Raw genomic sequence first — 16579 nt, 5'->3', positions numbered from 1 at the left:
TCGAACAGTGGTTAAATAATGTCTATCATAGGTATATAAGGACAGAAGTGCTGAACTTGTATCCTGTGATTTTGTCTACCCTTGTAAAGATGTGCTATCAAATTGTTGTTTTCATGTCAAGTTACTTTTTCACCCCTTCCCCATGCTTGTGTCATTGAATTTTGGTATGATATTGCTACCACTAAACACATGTGTTTTGACCTTATACTTTACTCTTGTTATATAGATCTTCTCACCTTTTGTGATTTATTCCTCTGTTGTCAATTTTTGGCCTCGGTGTCACAGGTCAAGTTTGCATTAGCAAGTGTGGATTAACCACTTACTATAATATATTCTGCAATTGGCATAATAAACCTAGACTAGTCTATGACTATGATCAAAAGGACTCGTCTATGACTGATCGATGACCATAAAAATTGAAGAATGAGAGACAATAGGGAATTTATTTGCATGAATTCAGAGCATTCTCCAATTTCACATTCATACAATGACAAGTTCTACATCTCAAGCATCATATATGTTTACAGAATTGTTGTTTATTCAATTATAAGATATGCTGGTAGATGGAAAAATGACTTCAAGTTGTAAGGCTGAATAACATCCACAGTGCCATTCCATAGTAATTCAGCAACTTGTTTGTATACCATTTCTGTGAGATGACCAGAGTCGAAAAATAGGTAATCCTTTACATTTTTGCATAACTTGTACTCTTTTACTTGTCTCTTCCCTCCACAACTATAGATTCCTCTGAATGGACCCGTCCCACAACAAGCTGTTTTTGATGTTTTAAAGCCTAGGCAAATATATACATGCATGTTAGAAGAGTACCTTCAAAATTATAATTGTACTCCAAAAGGAAGAGTAGAGGAAGAGGAACTTACCATATTTTGAAGGATTGTTAATTCTTTCAGTAGCAACTTTGAAAAAATCAAATAAGGAATACTTAAATCCAGGTAACTTTTGCTCTAGTTGCTTTAGCATTTTAGGCAAAGCTGAATTGTGTATTTTTGCAAGGGTTGTGAGTTGTTGTATGCAGTTGCCACTTTTATTTCCTTGTTGGAAATTAAGAGCCCTAGAACCTGGTGTACAACCCAAAGGACCCAAACTAAGGATCACAAATTTTCTCCCTCCTTCCTTGTATATTCCCTGTTCCAAACAAATTTAACATATAATAAAAATAGATGTTTTGTTTAGAAAACTAACAAAATAGTAATTTATTACTTTTAATTCCTCAGTGCCATTAAAATGTAAGTACCTTGATAACAGATGTCAAATTGCCGATTACCATGTTTGCGTATTCATGTTTTGGATATGTTGCGTCAAAATTGAAGTAATCATTATTTCCTGCACTAAATATGTATACAGCATTGGAGAGGAGTTGTTTAGACTTTTTTCTTCCAAACTTGTTCTTCAAATCTTTGGTAACTTTTTTGAAATATTTCAATTGTGTTTTAAGGTCAATAACCTGCAATTTCAAAAAAATAAAATTAGTTTCTTAGTGATGATAGCTTTTTCTAGTTTAAAGAGGACTACATCTACTATGTTGACAGTTAAAATTGTTAAGGTGATTAAAAATTCACTCACGTAAGAAGATATTTTTGTTTATTTTTATTTGACGTGATACAGTTAAATATAATTTTTCAGGCACACCCAAAATTTAGAGAAATTGTGACACCTCAGTTTTATACTTAGAACGGTTTCTAGTCTAGGTTATATTATTGGGGTACTTACATAATAATTATTAGGACTTAGAATTACCAATGAGTTAAAACGTCAAGAGATATTTTTGAAGAGTCACTATCTGGGCCTAGCTCATAATAAGCCCAATGACCTGACCTGAGCTGACCCCATTCATCCTTTAATCACTGGTTATGGAGCCGCCTTTATTAGACAGTGCCATAATAATATGACCTTTTATTTATTTCTTATCTAACTATGGATGTTCATGTCTCGATTTGATTTCACTAGTATAATTTCATTCTTCTATTATTTTTTACAAAGAATCTGGTGCAAGGAAGAATTAAAATAGAAAAATGACTTACAAAGCCACGAAAAGTTTCAACTAGACAGCCAGCTCCACCTGATGCAAAATTCACTCCATGGACAAAATGGTCTTTTCCAATCTCAAAATAAGATGGAACCAGTGGAAGCTCAGCATATTCAGCTAATTGAAAACAATAAAACCAATTAACTTATATTCCATATGATGATATTCATAAACATACATAATTATAACAATTTTAACCTACTTTTATCTTTACAATATATATCATAAAACAATTCTATTGAAATTTTGTGTAACACTAAAATCGAGCTGATTTCTCAAATATAATCACTCATCACTCAACTAATAGAGCTGTCCTTAGAAAGATTTCTATGTCATATCTACTACCATATATTTCTCATACATACAAACTCAATATCTTTGTTAAGAGTAGATCAGCGATCGATGTAACTTACCAATAAAATCAGGAATGATACGACCATCACAAAATCTGCCAGTAGGAGGGTTGAAGAATGATTCACCATAAGGCGACCAATTAGCTTGGAATTGAGTAGTAGTGTTGATGTAGTTGTTATTCCCAGGATCAAAGAGAGAATCACCAAACACAAAGAGGGCTTTTTGTTTTTGAACTGATGATAATGTTCTCTCGTAGCTGCCAAAACACCCAAATGGTATGCCAATTATTAGAGAAAACCAAATGATGAGGATGATTAAACCCATCATTATCAACTCTAATTTTTGCAACTGCAATATAATTCTAGCTACTTGAAATAAACAAGAGATGTGTAGCTTTAGTTTCTTGAATTTTTTTATTCTACTGATTTTTTGAACTAAATAATTAAGAGTAACTGAGCTTTCTGTATTATTTTATTATTAAGTCGTCTTAAGAAAATATATAGTTGACCTGGGGGATACAAAAAATATCGAAAAATATAAATAAATTATTACTCCACTAGAAGACAAGAGTATGCCAGCAAATCAATTGATTATTGTAGTATTTATAATTTAATCTATAATACAAGTATAGGAGAAATACATGGTTTTATTTTTACCGAAGCTCCCTTTATTTATTCCTTAAATACAAATGGTTTTATTTTTACCGAAGCTCCCTTTATTTATTCCTTAAATACAAAGATAGATTTTAGGTGAAAATCCTAATAGTTTCTATTATGATCATGAGAAAATTCATTTTCTTAAATTTCAAATGATGGTATTTATATGGTAACTATCCTTATCGTCATTTTGAGTTTTTTAAGTGTTTTTTTTATAGCTTTTGTATATTATTTGACCGGTACTGGCCTTTTTAGGTGATCAAAAGAATATCGGATGAGCTTTTAAGGTTTGACCAAAGTCAACATTTATCAAGCTTGAAATCAAATCCTGATAAATCTCTATGATAATTGTTGACTTGGTTTGACAGTTGATTCAGGTTTCGGGGCATTCAATATTTGATTCGGGTTTCAAGGCATTCGAAAGTGATTCGGGTCATTGACTCTTGGATGGTGAAACTTTTTTCTCTTAAAAACACCTAAAATAAATCAATCCAAATAGGCTTGCAGTTGACTATTGATTCATATTTTTGACCGAGTATTACTCTAACTTATCATAGAGTAATGTAACAAGACAAAGCAACAGTTTTTTTGATTTCTTCTATTTAAATGAGTTCAAATAAAATGAAATACTATAATTTCTTTAAAAAATATACTTTTATCAGGAATAATTAATTTTTTTTTATGAAAAAAATTAACACATAACTTATTCTTAGTAAAAATTGAGGCCCCTAAAATTGGGACCTAAGACATATGCCTTATTTTTATAAGCATTGAGTCGGCAGTGGACTGGACATCAACAATACATAACTAAAATCTTAGTCTTATTTTAAAAATAATAATGTGGGTTAGAATTATTGAAATGAATAGCCTTAACCGAATGTATCTGATAATATAGAGCCCAAAGGGTATGCCCGTCCCTATTGAGGATTCCTACGAACATGAATTCTAGTTTTATAATAGGTCACTAGCCACCTTTCTTATCTTATAAGCATCATCAAATTTAAGTAAATCAAGATTAGGATACTTAAAAATATTTCTTCATGGAATTAAATATATCTATCACGATTCAAAACTAGACGTGATGGAACTCGTCTGATCCCACCAAGACAAGTCAACCTAAAACCCAACAATACCAAAGAAAAATGTGGGAATAAACTAATAATAACATAAGCATGAAAATACTTGGTATTTTTAAAAACAACCCCAAAATCTAGTTGTCATGTGTACAAGCCACTAATGTATAATAAATAGAGTTTGAAAGATAAATACAAGTCTCAATGTCTTTATCTCTCGAATGGAACGAAACATAAGTAAGGAACAAGAGGGTCTGCCGGGATGACAAGTAGCTACATCTCAAGTATCCACTATAAAAACTTGGAAGTAGACAGAAGGAGGATAATCACATAGATCCGGGCTAGGAACCCACACAAGTGCAGAAGCAAGGAGTGAGTACCAAACAACATGGTACCCAACAAGAAATTCACTAAGCACAAGGTAAAACCAGATATAAAAAAAATGAGAACTCCTTCCATCCCAATCGAACCGCCACAACTATAACCTGCACAAAAATCAACCCAACCTAACAATTTACGATATACAACTCACAAGGTTTCATATAACAGTCCACCAGTTATATTTCATTAAATCACAAGTGTCAAGGTCATCAATCACAAGTATCAAAGTCAGCTTCATCAATCTCAAGTATCACGTTTATCAATCACGAGTATCAAGTCATCGGTCATAATAATCAAGTTTATCTATCACAATATCAATCGGGACTTATAGGGAACACCTATAGTCCATGCATCTGCTGGCAATGACCTCATCATCAATAACACTTGTCGATAATGACTTCGACATCAATAAAACTCGCTCGCAATGACCTTGGCATCAATTACACTCGTGCGATGACCTTGGCATCAATAACACTCATTGATAATGACCTCGGCATCAATAACACTCACCAAGAATGACCTCGACATCAATAACACTTACCAATAATGACCTCGACATCAATAACACTTACCGACAATGACCTCGTCATCAATAACACTCACTGGTAATGACCTCGGTATAATTACAATACATCTCATCATAGTTTTCCAGAACCGATGCAAATAGATGGGCGTTCACACAATAATGAGGAAATGAAAAATTCAAGTAATTCACATCCACAACAATAGTATCAAAGTATACATCAACCACCAATTCAATATCAACACTCAAGGCAATTCACAGAACTCAATATAATATTATCAACACATTGCCTCTTTCTTTAACCTCATTTCTATCATTAAGTTTATTCAATTTGATCAATTAACCCATCATCTCATTCCCATTACTCCCAAACTCAAACAACAAGGAGGATTCAAGATTCTACAAGTTTTAACAAGGTCTAAAAGTCCACTTGCCTTAATCAATCACAAATCAATCCAAGACTTAAGCTTTTCCATTCCGAACAATATTCAAATCAACACAATCTAGTCAAACAATGGAATTAACATGTAACACCCCTCAAAATAAAGTAGGATAAAGTAGAGCCTCACACGAATTTTATGCATTAATAACTTGTTAAAATAATGAAGNACCCCAAAATCACTATTTTAGTCAAAACCCCAAGTTCTTGAAAATTCTCCAAACATTGTCATTCAAAATCTTTAATTTGATGTTAAAAACCACAATGATAATAGGTAATCAGAGGTTTAGGTTCACAGAGACTTACACAAAAGAATCAGCACAAAAATTTCTTTGAAATCGCTCCACAAGAGTTCTCAAAGCTCATAAAATGAAAAATGGGAAATAAACCTCGCAATTTCAAACCAAAACCCTTGTAGATCTCGTTTTCGCAAGCCCAAGCTCACTAACACGAGCTTCGCAAAAGCGAAGGCTTAGTCGCGAAAGTGAACCCCATATAATCGACCAGCATCGCTTTCGCGAGTTGTCCATTCGCTAAAGCCAAGGTCGCAAAAGCGACGAGGCCTTCATGAAAGCGAAGGTTAGCCCTCCTGACCCTTCGCGAACGTGAGCCATTCTTAGCTAATGTGAGCCTCGCGAAAGCAAAGACCCTTCGCGAGCGTGAGGACTGCAGTCATCAACAACTATCACGCAACACAAATATTTACGAATGAAGCCTTGAGATTTGTTCAGAACCCCACACATACAAACCCAATATGCTACTCAACTAATCTCGACGTTCCAGACTCAATGGAACCATCGAAATACGAATTTGAGGTCCTTGATCTAAAATGGATTAAAGTCATAGGAAACAAACATAACGCCTAAAAAGGCTAAATCAAGCTCGTGCCCTCTTAAAATTCAACCAAGACCTCTTCTAGGCCAAAAATCATCCCAACAAATTAATGGAGCCTAAAATCATCCCCCAAATCTTATGAAACCTAAAAGCATCCCCCCAATTCTAATAGAACTATCAGAAATCAAATTCGAGCATCCAAACTCTGAATGTTGGCTAAAATCAACCCAAAGGCTAAATTCTCAAAAAAATTCAATTCAAGATCTCAAATCCATGAAAAGACTCTGAATCTTAAATCGACGACACTCATACAAAAAATTCCATATTTCAGGACTGATGGAATTGACAGAATTCTATTCTCAGACTCGAAACTTCAAAATAAACCAAAAACTATTTTTTAACAACTTTAGCTTTTCAAAACTCTAAAATTTCCACAATTCATAACTTTTTACTCAAAATCGATTTCACAAACTAACCAGAAATGACTCGGGGCAATCACTGGGAGGAGTGAAATAGAAATTTTTTAAAAATGACCAATCGAGTTATTACATTATATATTATTAAAACCATGTTCTTTCTCGAACATAAAGTAAAAGGAAATAAATGAAACCTCGAAAAATTAGGGATATTTAGCCCGTATATCTATCTCCGTCTCCCAAGTTGCCACTCTAACTGGACGGTGCTTCCACTACAACTTAACTAAAGCAATCTCTATGGTCCTAAGTTTTCAAACCTGCCTATCCAAAATGGATATATGCTTCTTCTCAAATGACAAGTCTAGCCCCTACACTACCGAATCAAGCGAATGTACATGAGACTCATCTAACTATACTTCGAAGCATGGAGACATGAAACACATAATGCACAACTGACAAGCTAGGAGGAAAGGCCTGCTTATAGGCACCTCGCCCACTCGGCTCAAAAACTCAAAAGGGCCAATGAATCTAGGGCTAAGCTTGCCCTTCTTGAACCTCATCACACCTTTCATGGGTGAAATTCGAAGCCATGATAACCCTCTATAAATACTAAGGCTTGAACTCTTTGGTCTGTATAACTCTTATGTCTTCTCTGGCAGTCTACCCAGAATCATACGGATCTGCTCCATGGCATATCTAAGCAAGTCTGTGTCTAAAGAGTCCATCTCAACCGAATTAAATCAACCAATCAGATATCTACACCATCTGCCATATAATGTCTCAAATTGGGCCATCTAAATACTGGAGTGATGACTGTTATTATAGGAAAACTCTACTAAGGGCAGGTGTTGATCCCGTCGAGCACCAAAGTCAATCACATATGCTCGAATCATGTCCTCAAACACTTGAATCGTCCGCTCGAACTGCCCATTTGTCTAAGGGTGAAACATTGTACTCATATAACACCAACTACTCAAATCATATTGTAAGGCCCTCCAAAAGTGGGAAGTGAATAGTGCACCTCGATCAAAGACAATGGAAATAGGCATACCATGAAGTCAGACTATGTGACTGAGGTAAAATTGGGCTAATTTTTCCGTCGTATACTTTACCGGAACTGGGATGACATGGGTGGACTTGGTCAGCCTATTGACGACCACCCAAATAAAGTTATAACCATTCACGGTTGTAGGCAAACCTACAACAAAATTCATGGTGATCTGTTCCCACTTCGAAGTAGGAATAGGTATGCTCTGCGACATACCTCAGATCGGTGGCGCTCACACTTGACCTATTGGAAAGTCAAGAATCTAAAACACAAAATCTGAAATATCCCACTTCATACCACACCACTAATTTTGCTGACTCAGATCATGATACATATTCACTAATCCAGGATGGATGGAATATCGAGAACAATGAGCCTCCTCAAGAATCAATCTAATTAACTCGCCTTCCTTGGGCACACAAATCCTACCTCCAACCATTAAGACACCCTTAAAATCAAGGATAGCCTCATTTGCTTCCATACTTAACACTTTGTCTTGAATGAGACACAACTTCTCATCATCAAACTGGCCTTTTTGGATCTGCTCAATTAAGAAAGATCAAGCCTCTTTGAAAGTAATCAAACCACCACTCTCCTCAGAAAGTTGCAAACAGACAAACTGTTGTAACCTTTGATTATTTCTAGCCAATGGTCTCTCCTCAACACTGATAACATCAAGACTCTCCATACTATAAGTCTTTCTACTTAAAGTATTGGCCACCACATTGGCCTTCTTCGGATGATACAAGATGGTGATATCATAGTCCTTCAGTAACTCAAGTCATTTGCGTTGCCTCAACATCCCTTTGCCTCAAGATGGTGATATCATAGTATTTTATATTATCTGTTTATTTTATATTTTGATTAGAATTTCTTTTTTATATAGTCTTTTTTCTGTACTTAGATGATCTTGTACCGGTGACACCAGATTCAGGGTTTAGTTCTCATATATATTTGTCTTTCTTGGTCACTTTTGGACCCATTTTTGTATATATTTTTTTTTAACATTATATACATATCTACATTATGATCCTATTCTATGTTTATTTTCTCCCACGTATTTATATTCTAGATATATCTATTGCTTGTTTGTCTTGCATACTGAAGTTTATGGTAGGTGTCATCATGATCCAATTTTGGACTGTGACATTTAAGTTCTAGATCCATTTTATCTCGACGTCCAATTTCATGTCACGTGTCAAGTTGATAACTTGACATCCCAATCAACTTCAAGACCACAAGATGATGTCACGTGTTCATATGATTTGACAATCTCAATCAAATTCAAGAACCAGTCAAAAGTAGTATTAAGTACTTCCACTTTTGTCAAACTCTTTATGATAAATGACTATCTCTTTTGAACACTTTACTTCTATTATCTTGTTTGATATATGCTAAATGGCTTGTGTAGGGCCTCTCGAGGCCTTATACGCCATGTCACGTTTAAGGTGTTCTTTGGATCGTGACAAGCATACTAGATAGAGACAATTTTTCTGTAAATTTTATCCTTAACATTAACTATCCATTCATAATTAGAAATTGAAGAATAGTGATCTAATAAATACCAAAAAATTCATCTTGAAATTAATATGAGTTTTGATTGCTTCGCTAACTATTCTGACACAGTCACGTTAATAAAAATCTTTTGATAAATCAAATAAGTGAATCAAAGTAATTATTACTAATAGAAAGACATGAAAAATGTGAAGTGGTGAGCTCACATGAAGTGTATGACTAAACATTCACATGGTTAGTAAGTGTATTATTCATGCATATCTGTTATAAAAGCCCTAAACTTGAAGAAAACATTCAATCCGCAAAATCATGACAACTTCTCTTCCCGAATATTTAGAAGAGGATAACCTAAGTGAAGAGTGTAAGAAATTGCTCTCTATCCTACCAAAAGAAAAAGGATGGGTTAGATCAGTCTACAATTATCAAGGTTTTTGGACATCACTAAAATTTCTTCAAGGTGTGATTGCATGTCAACAACAATTTCAAGCTCAAGATAGTGATATCATTCTTGTTACAACTCCAAAATCAGGAAGTACTTGGTTAAAATCACTTTTATTTGCTCTAGTGAATCGGGTGAAACATCCTCTTTTTGAACCTAATCACCCTTTACTTGTCGAGAACCCTCATGTTCTTGTTCCATTCTTAGAGCATACACTCTATATTGATGGTCAAGTCATTGATTTTTCAACCTTCACTTCACCTAGACTCTTGGCAACTCATGTGCCCTTTGCTTCATTGCCAAAATCAGTCCAGGATTCAAAAACCAAACTTGTTTACTTATGTAGGAATCCTAGGGACACTTTTATTTCTATGTGGCATTTTGCAAACAATTTATTACTTCATCACAAAGATACTAATTCCATTGAAGAAATGTTTGATCTTTTTTGTAAGGGGGTGAGCCTTTATGGTCCATTTTGGAATCACGTGTTGGATTATTGGAAACAAAGCTTAGAAAATCCTAACAAAATACTTTTCTTAATGTATGAAGAAATTAAAAAGAAACCAAAAATTCAGCTTAAACGCTTGGCTGAATTCTTGGAATGTCCATTTTCCATAGAGGAAGAAAATTCAGGAGTGGTGGATGAGATATTAAAAATGTGTAGCTTTGAGAATTTGAGAAATTTGGAGGTGAATACAAATGGAAAGTTTTCAACTGGAGAGCCATATAAAGTGTTCTTTCGTAGAGGAGAAATTGGAGATTGGAAGAATTATTTTACTATAGAGATGATCGATAAACTCAATCATATCATTGAAGAAAAGTTTCAAGGGTCTGGATTAAAGTTTTCGTATGTTTGATTATACATTAATATGCTATAAAATGCAATTATTTATTTTGAAAATCAATGCTGAAGTAGTTTTGTTTGAGAGTAATGTAACAAGGACAGACACCAAAAATTCGATTGTTGTAATACTATTTTAACTGTTCATTACTCAATTTTATTGCAAATTTAGTATTAAATTCATATTTCTTTATTTTTTCACAAGAAGTCATCTTTTTTTTAGTACTACAGTAGTGTTAATCAAGTTGGAGGAATTTAATTTTTCTTTTTGATTTTGAGATTATTATTTAAGTCCACTAGTATTACTATAAATGCCAAATAAAAAATTTAAGCCTCAAATATTATATATAACTAGATAACTAAACCGCGCTTCGCGTGGTAATCCATGACCTCATTAAGATTATAAATGATCATTTTCTAATATTTGAATCTTAGAAGTTTGGTATTTTCAGATATATTAAGAACTTGAAAGATTGTAAAATTCTTATTAATGTAACACCCCAAAAATTTCTAAGTTATGACCCGAACCATTCTTCATTTGTGAATAAGATTGTACCGGATGATTCTTAAATTGCCCATATGTGTAAAAATCAATTTTTTAGCGCAAGAATGAATTTGGATATGAATTAAAGTCACTAGAATTCCCTAGCAAAAAGTTGAGTTGAAAGTTTCCATACCGATTAAGTTTTGATGTAAGATTCTATTTGAGTCAACTTCAAACGATTATTTTTCGTAGAATTTAAAGAGTTACATGACCCATAACCTATCAAATTAAAGGTATTTGAATCTTCTTTCCAACGCCACCAATTTTACAACAATTCAAGTTTCTAGTAAAAAGTTATAACCATTTTAGTAACCTACATGTGTTGCCCAACATCTCTAATGACCGAAATAAATTTCTACGAGATCCAAATCATCATGCAACACGAAAATACACCATTGAAGGCACTTGAAGCTCAGAGAAATTTAGGAGAGAAGAATCAAGAAAACAATAGAATTATACTCATAAGATTCATGAATAAAAGTTACTTTTAAAATTTATTTTCATTGCAATTAATTTGAAGCAAACAATTACATCAAGAGATGTCCATATTCTAAAAAGTAANTAGTAACCTACAAGTGTTGCCCGACATCTCTAATGACCGAAATAAATCTCTAGGAGATCCAAATCATCATGCAACATGAAAATACACTATTGAAGGCTCTTGAAGCGCAGAGAAATTTAGGAGAGAAGAATCAAGAAAACAATAGAATTATACTCATAAGATTCATGAATAAAAGGTACTTTTTAAATTTATTTTCATTGCAATTAATTTGAAGCAAACAATTACATCAAGAGATGTCCATATTCTAAAAAGCAAATGCAGTATTATTTTAGTTTGTGAGTTGAAGTAGAAATGTATGCGTACAAGTTGGAGGAGGAAGCTATAGAGAGATAGTCTTATTCCCAAAAAAAATAATAATAGTGCACACCAATTTTATGGTGGATTTAGCCTGAAAATTCGAAAAAAGATTTTAGGCCATGAGGTTTAGTGACATGCGGATCGCCATGCCATAACAGTTTAGCAGACTGTTGGTAGGTGGATTGTGAGGGATGCGAAGCATCGAAAAATACATAATCTTTGGGATTTTTGCAAAGTTGGTACTCTTTAACTTGCCTCTTTCCTCCACAACTGTTAATTCCTCGAAAGGGTCCTGTACCACAACATGCCTTCTTTGATACTTCAAACCCTACACAACACATGAAAATCCATGGATAGAGTCATTACATCAAAAATGATTTTTAGCGGCAATTAATCAACATCAATAGCTTAATTGCCACTACCTATGTATTTTTAGCTGTAATTAGCACCCTTTGTATATGTCCCTAAAGCCTCTAGCAACACTGGATCTAATGACACTTAACTAATGCTGGTAAAGACGTTAGCACTTCTATTTATTGTCGCTAAAAGTTGTTTTTGTTGTAGTGAGTATCAATCTCTTCAAGCCAAGTAAAAATAAAACTTACCAAATTTCAAAGGATGGTTGATTCTTTGATCAATTACTTCATATAGATCAAACAATGTATACTTAAATCCTGCTAATTCATCTTGTAATTTCTTCATCGTTTTCGGAAGAGCCAAAGTATGCATTTTCAGTAGCTCATTTAGTTCATTTATGCATTCACCACTCTTGTTTTGTTGAAAGGTAAAAGCCCTAGCACCTGGAAAACAACCTAAGGGAATCAAAGTAAATATGGCAAATTTTCTTCCTCCTTTCTTGTAAATTTCCTGTTACAATACATAATATTAGTCACAATAATTAATTATATAGAAGGGAAATATATCCGAACTTTGACCGAAATTGTTGTAACAATACCGAACTTTAGAAAAAATCTTTTACCCTTGCACTATTTAATAGTGTATTTTAAAGGTATATATGTGCCCACGTGGACACGTTACTATTTATAATAATGCAATATTTATGATGTCCACGTGGACACATATATACCTTTAAAATACACTATTATACATAGCGGGGTAAAAGGTTCTCCATAAAGTTTGATGTCGTAATAGCAATTTCGGCCAAAGTTGAAGTATTTTTTAGACCCTTTTCCCTATATAGAAAAATATTTACATTCAAATGCAATTTATATATATACCTTCAAAACGGATGTGAAATTTGATAATACCATTTCTACAAATTGTTGTTTAGGATATGGAAAGTGAATTAAATCAGGGCTACTTCGAAAAGCTTCACCATAATCAACTGTTCCAGTACTAAACATGTAAACAGCATTTGAGATGAGTTTTTTGGACTGCTTGTCTCCCACTTTATTATTTAACAATTTTTTCACCTTCTTGAAATATTTCAATTGTGTTTTAAGGTTTATTACCTGCAAAATTAAGAATAATGTTTTTAGTGTGCCTGCTACATGAATATTCACAAATATTTATTTTTTGTTATATAAATACTAATTAGTTTCACAAAGCTTCATAATATTGGACTATTACAAACTTAAATGATATTACATGGATATTGACATATGAGGCTCCTCTTCATTATTCAATCTCTTAATTTCCCTAACTCCTGGATGGAAGTCACATGTATTTCATAATTAAAAATTACAGGTTAAGATTTGTTCTAACTGTTCCCACTAAGCATTAGATGACTATTTTTCTAGGATTCAGTCCTAGCAAATGCAATGCAGTGAAAAACGTTAGCAGACTATATATGTGGTCGTAAGATTTCCAAACAGTTAGTTTACTTTATATCTAACAAGGTTAAGGCGTGATCTAGAAAATGAAAATAGCGAGATCTGAAGTCCCATCAAATAAAAAGTTTAAAGATGAAGACTCGGTTCGACACGAAATCATGTTTGATGCGAATGTAAGGAAGAACTGAGGAAAATAATTTCGTAAATGTACAAAAAGAAAATATTTGTTCAAATAAGAAGAGTTGGTAATAAATAGAAAAAGTGAACTTTATTGTTTTGCTAAAACTTTTTATTTCACAAAAAAAAAAAGGAGTCATAACTAAGCTCTTTTTATTGTTTGTTATATGTGAAAGTTGCTCTATTTTATAATATAAATTTGGCCCAAAATAAAAAAGTAATGAACATGATCATTGCATCGAAATAAGATGCAATGACCATTAAATATTTTTCTTTGACTAAAAATAATGATATTCTAAAGAAATTTAGTTGATTTTGGACTAAAAATTACACAGTAAAATAAGTGGTCATTGTTATTGCATGAAAAAATAAATAGTTCAAAACTAGTTTTTTATTTGGCTAAAGTAATAGAGTTTGGCCATTTTTTTCCTCTTCAAATTGGCCCTTGATCTAATCTAAAGAACAAAACGAACATAGCATATCCAATCCAACAGTATATATAGTCCTACATATCTAAAACATAGGCCATTTTGGAACATGAAAACATGTATTATCCTCTATAGACTATATATGTGTTTTATTTTATTTGTAAGGTGTAGATTTATACATAGAGTATACTCAACATAGTTTGTAAAACGACAAAAAATGTTAGCTTCTTTCCAGCAAAACCGTTTTTTGTGAGTCACTAATATATACAACTAATAACTTCATCATAATATATGTAAATTAAGGTGATGGAAGGTGGCACGAAGCTTCCTATTTCCTTGTTACATTATTGTCTCTATATAAAAAAACTAGAATACTACTTTTACATGTAATGTCCATTTCCTCATGCATAATATCACCAAATTAAAAAGATCATTTTACTATGTTACCAAATACCAAAGAATCAACGTCATTCTCAAGCAGAAAGAGTAGTGTGAATGTGAGGGTTCCGCCAGTTAGAGGAAGAATCAAGAGACGAATATTTGCTACTGTTTTTCGTGAATTCAAGCGATGTTCGAGTAAACACATATATAGGTGGTTGCATTAAGAGAACGAGGCAAGATTTTTATCCTGAAAATTCATCTTCTACTATATATACAACGTAATTTTTATGTAAATTAAAGATGGCTTGACCCCCGGCCCTCTAGCTCCAACCCTAGCTAGTTGTATACAGGGAATTGAAATTTATCAACTTTGAGTTTGTTTTGTTTTCTTTCTTTTTCAACTAGTATTTGGAGCCTCTAAAATTATACCGTGGGAGTTATCTTAAAATGCATTTTTAGTTTTACCTTAATTTGGCTAAGGTGAACATATATGATTAAAGGCAGTTAATGCTGTATACTGTAACATCTTAAATGCTGAAATTATATGTTTTGGATATAAATATAATAAAAATTTGTTGTGATTTATTTTTTAAACAAGTGTTTGAATCGACCCTTTTTTATTTGTAAAATTGACTTACTTGTCATTAAAAAGTTGTATTTTCCACCTGATATCTGACTAAATTTAGATCATGGCCCATTACTTATAAAAACATAAAAAGTTTTTGAAACGACCAACGAATTTTGGATAGTTTTAACTTATAACGCTTACCTAAATTGGCTAAACACACACACCAAATGCAAGCAGGAGTAATAATTAGTAGATCTAAGAAAAAAACACAAAAACATTTTGTCCATGTGTTAGAAAAAATATACGACTTACATGACCACGGTTGGTTTCCACGAGAGAACCAGATAAGCTTGAAGCAAAATTGACTCCATCAATAAATCCTTCCTTGTCAATTTGGAAATAAGATGGAACGAGTGGCAAATTAGCGTATTCCGCTACAAACAATAACACAACAGACCATAAGTTACATCTCCACAACTTCAATAATCAACTATATATATATATGAGAAAAATGATAAATATACTTCCAAATTATCGTAAATCGTATGCAAATATCCTTCGTCATATATTTGGGACATTGATGTCCTACTGTCCAAAAACTAGAGTGTATATATATATACTTTTATACTAACGGACATACACGTGTCATAATTTTATCCACCGACCCGACATTTATTAAATATTGAATCGACGGATAAGATTGTGCCACGTGTCCCTATTTAGTCTTCCATTAGAGTGAAGGGCATAAATGCTCTAGTTTTGAATGGCAGGGGCATCAATGTATCAAAAAGTATGACGGATGGTATCTGTCTACGATTTACGATAGTCTGGGGGTATATTTGTCCCTTTTCCATAGATATAGAAAGATAAATATACCCCCGAACTATCGTAAATCGTATGCAGATACTCTCCGTCATACTTTTGAGACATTAATGCCCCATTTTTTGCTATAGCTAAATCAACATGTACGATTGAGCCGACAAAATCAAGATATGTCGTATTTTTACAACTTAGATTAGATTAATACAATTTTATATTAATTGAATTTGAATTTTATAAGAATTTATACACTTGCCCTTATTTGACCGGCTCCAACAAGTCATCTCCGGGCCTCTTTTTAATATTACTATCATTTATCACCTTTCTATGCAAATGTCTCTTTTTGAGCACCTCTAATTCATATTTTTAAAAGTAGGGTAAATATAGCTCTAAGAAAATTATCCAATCGGTCAATGTTATATTCAGGTCTAATGTTTGTTTATA

The 16579-nt window shown here is 33.1% G+C and overlaps 3 protein-coding genes across 4 annotated transcripts in view; 1 reads left to right on the top strand and 2 right to left on the bottom strand.

Annotated features, from left to right (window-relative positions):
* The window catches only part of LOC125844869 (immune-associated nucleotide-binding protein 9-like), a 947253-nt gene that overhangs the window by 437957 nt on the left and 492717 nt on the right, over window positions 1-16579 (bottom strand). The window lies entirely within an intron of this gene.
* The window catches only part of LOC125844868 (GDSL lipase-like), a 20228-nt gene continuing 4085 nt past the window's right edge, over window positions 437-16579 (bottom strand). Inside the window, exons 1-5 of one of the 2 annotated variants that reach the window (XM_049524225.1) lie at window positions 2461-2824; window positions 2043-2164; window positions 1256-1465; window positions 882-1146; window positions 437-793 (exon numbers count right to left, since the gene is read on the bottom strand). In XM_049524225.1, the coding sequence (XP_049380182.1) occupies window positions 537-793; window positions 882-1146; window positions 1256-1465; window positions 2043-2164; window positions 2461-2728 (1122 nt within the window). In that variant the 5' untranslated portion in view covers window positions 2729-2824 and the 3' untranslated portion in view covers window positions 437-536. Of the gene's footprint in view, window positions 794-881; window positions 1147-1255; window positions 1466-2042; window positions 2165-2460; window positions 2825-16579 lie in introns of those variants that run through there. The other variant, XM_049524226.1, reaches the window with a different exon arrangement.
* On the top strand, window positions 9596-10670 carry LOC125844871 (cytosolic sulfotransferase 12-like). The gene has a single exon (XM_049524230.1). The coding sequence runs from the start codon at window positions 9596-9598 to the stop codon at window positions 10580-10582; it is 987 nt and encodes a 328-aa protein (XP_049380187.1). The 3' UTR covers window positions 10583-10670.

Source organism: Solanum stenotomum, chromosome 11 (genome assembly GCF_019186545.1).
Source record: "Solanum stenotomum isolate F172 chromosome 11, ASM1918654v1, whole genome shotgun sequence".
Classification (NCBI taxonomy): domain Eukaryota; kingdom Viridiplantae; phylum Streptophyta; class Magnoliopsida; order Solanales; family Solanaceae; genus Solanum; species Solanum stenotomum.
This window is presented reverse-complemented; position numbering and strand designations above follow the sequence as displayed.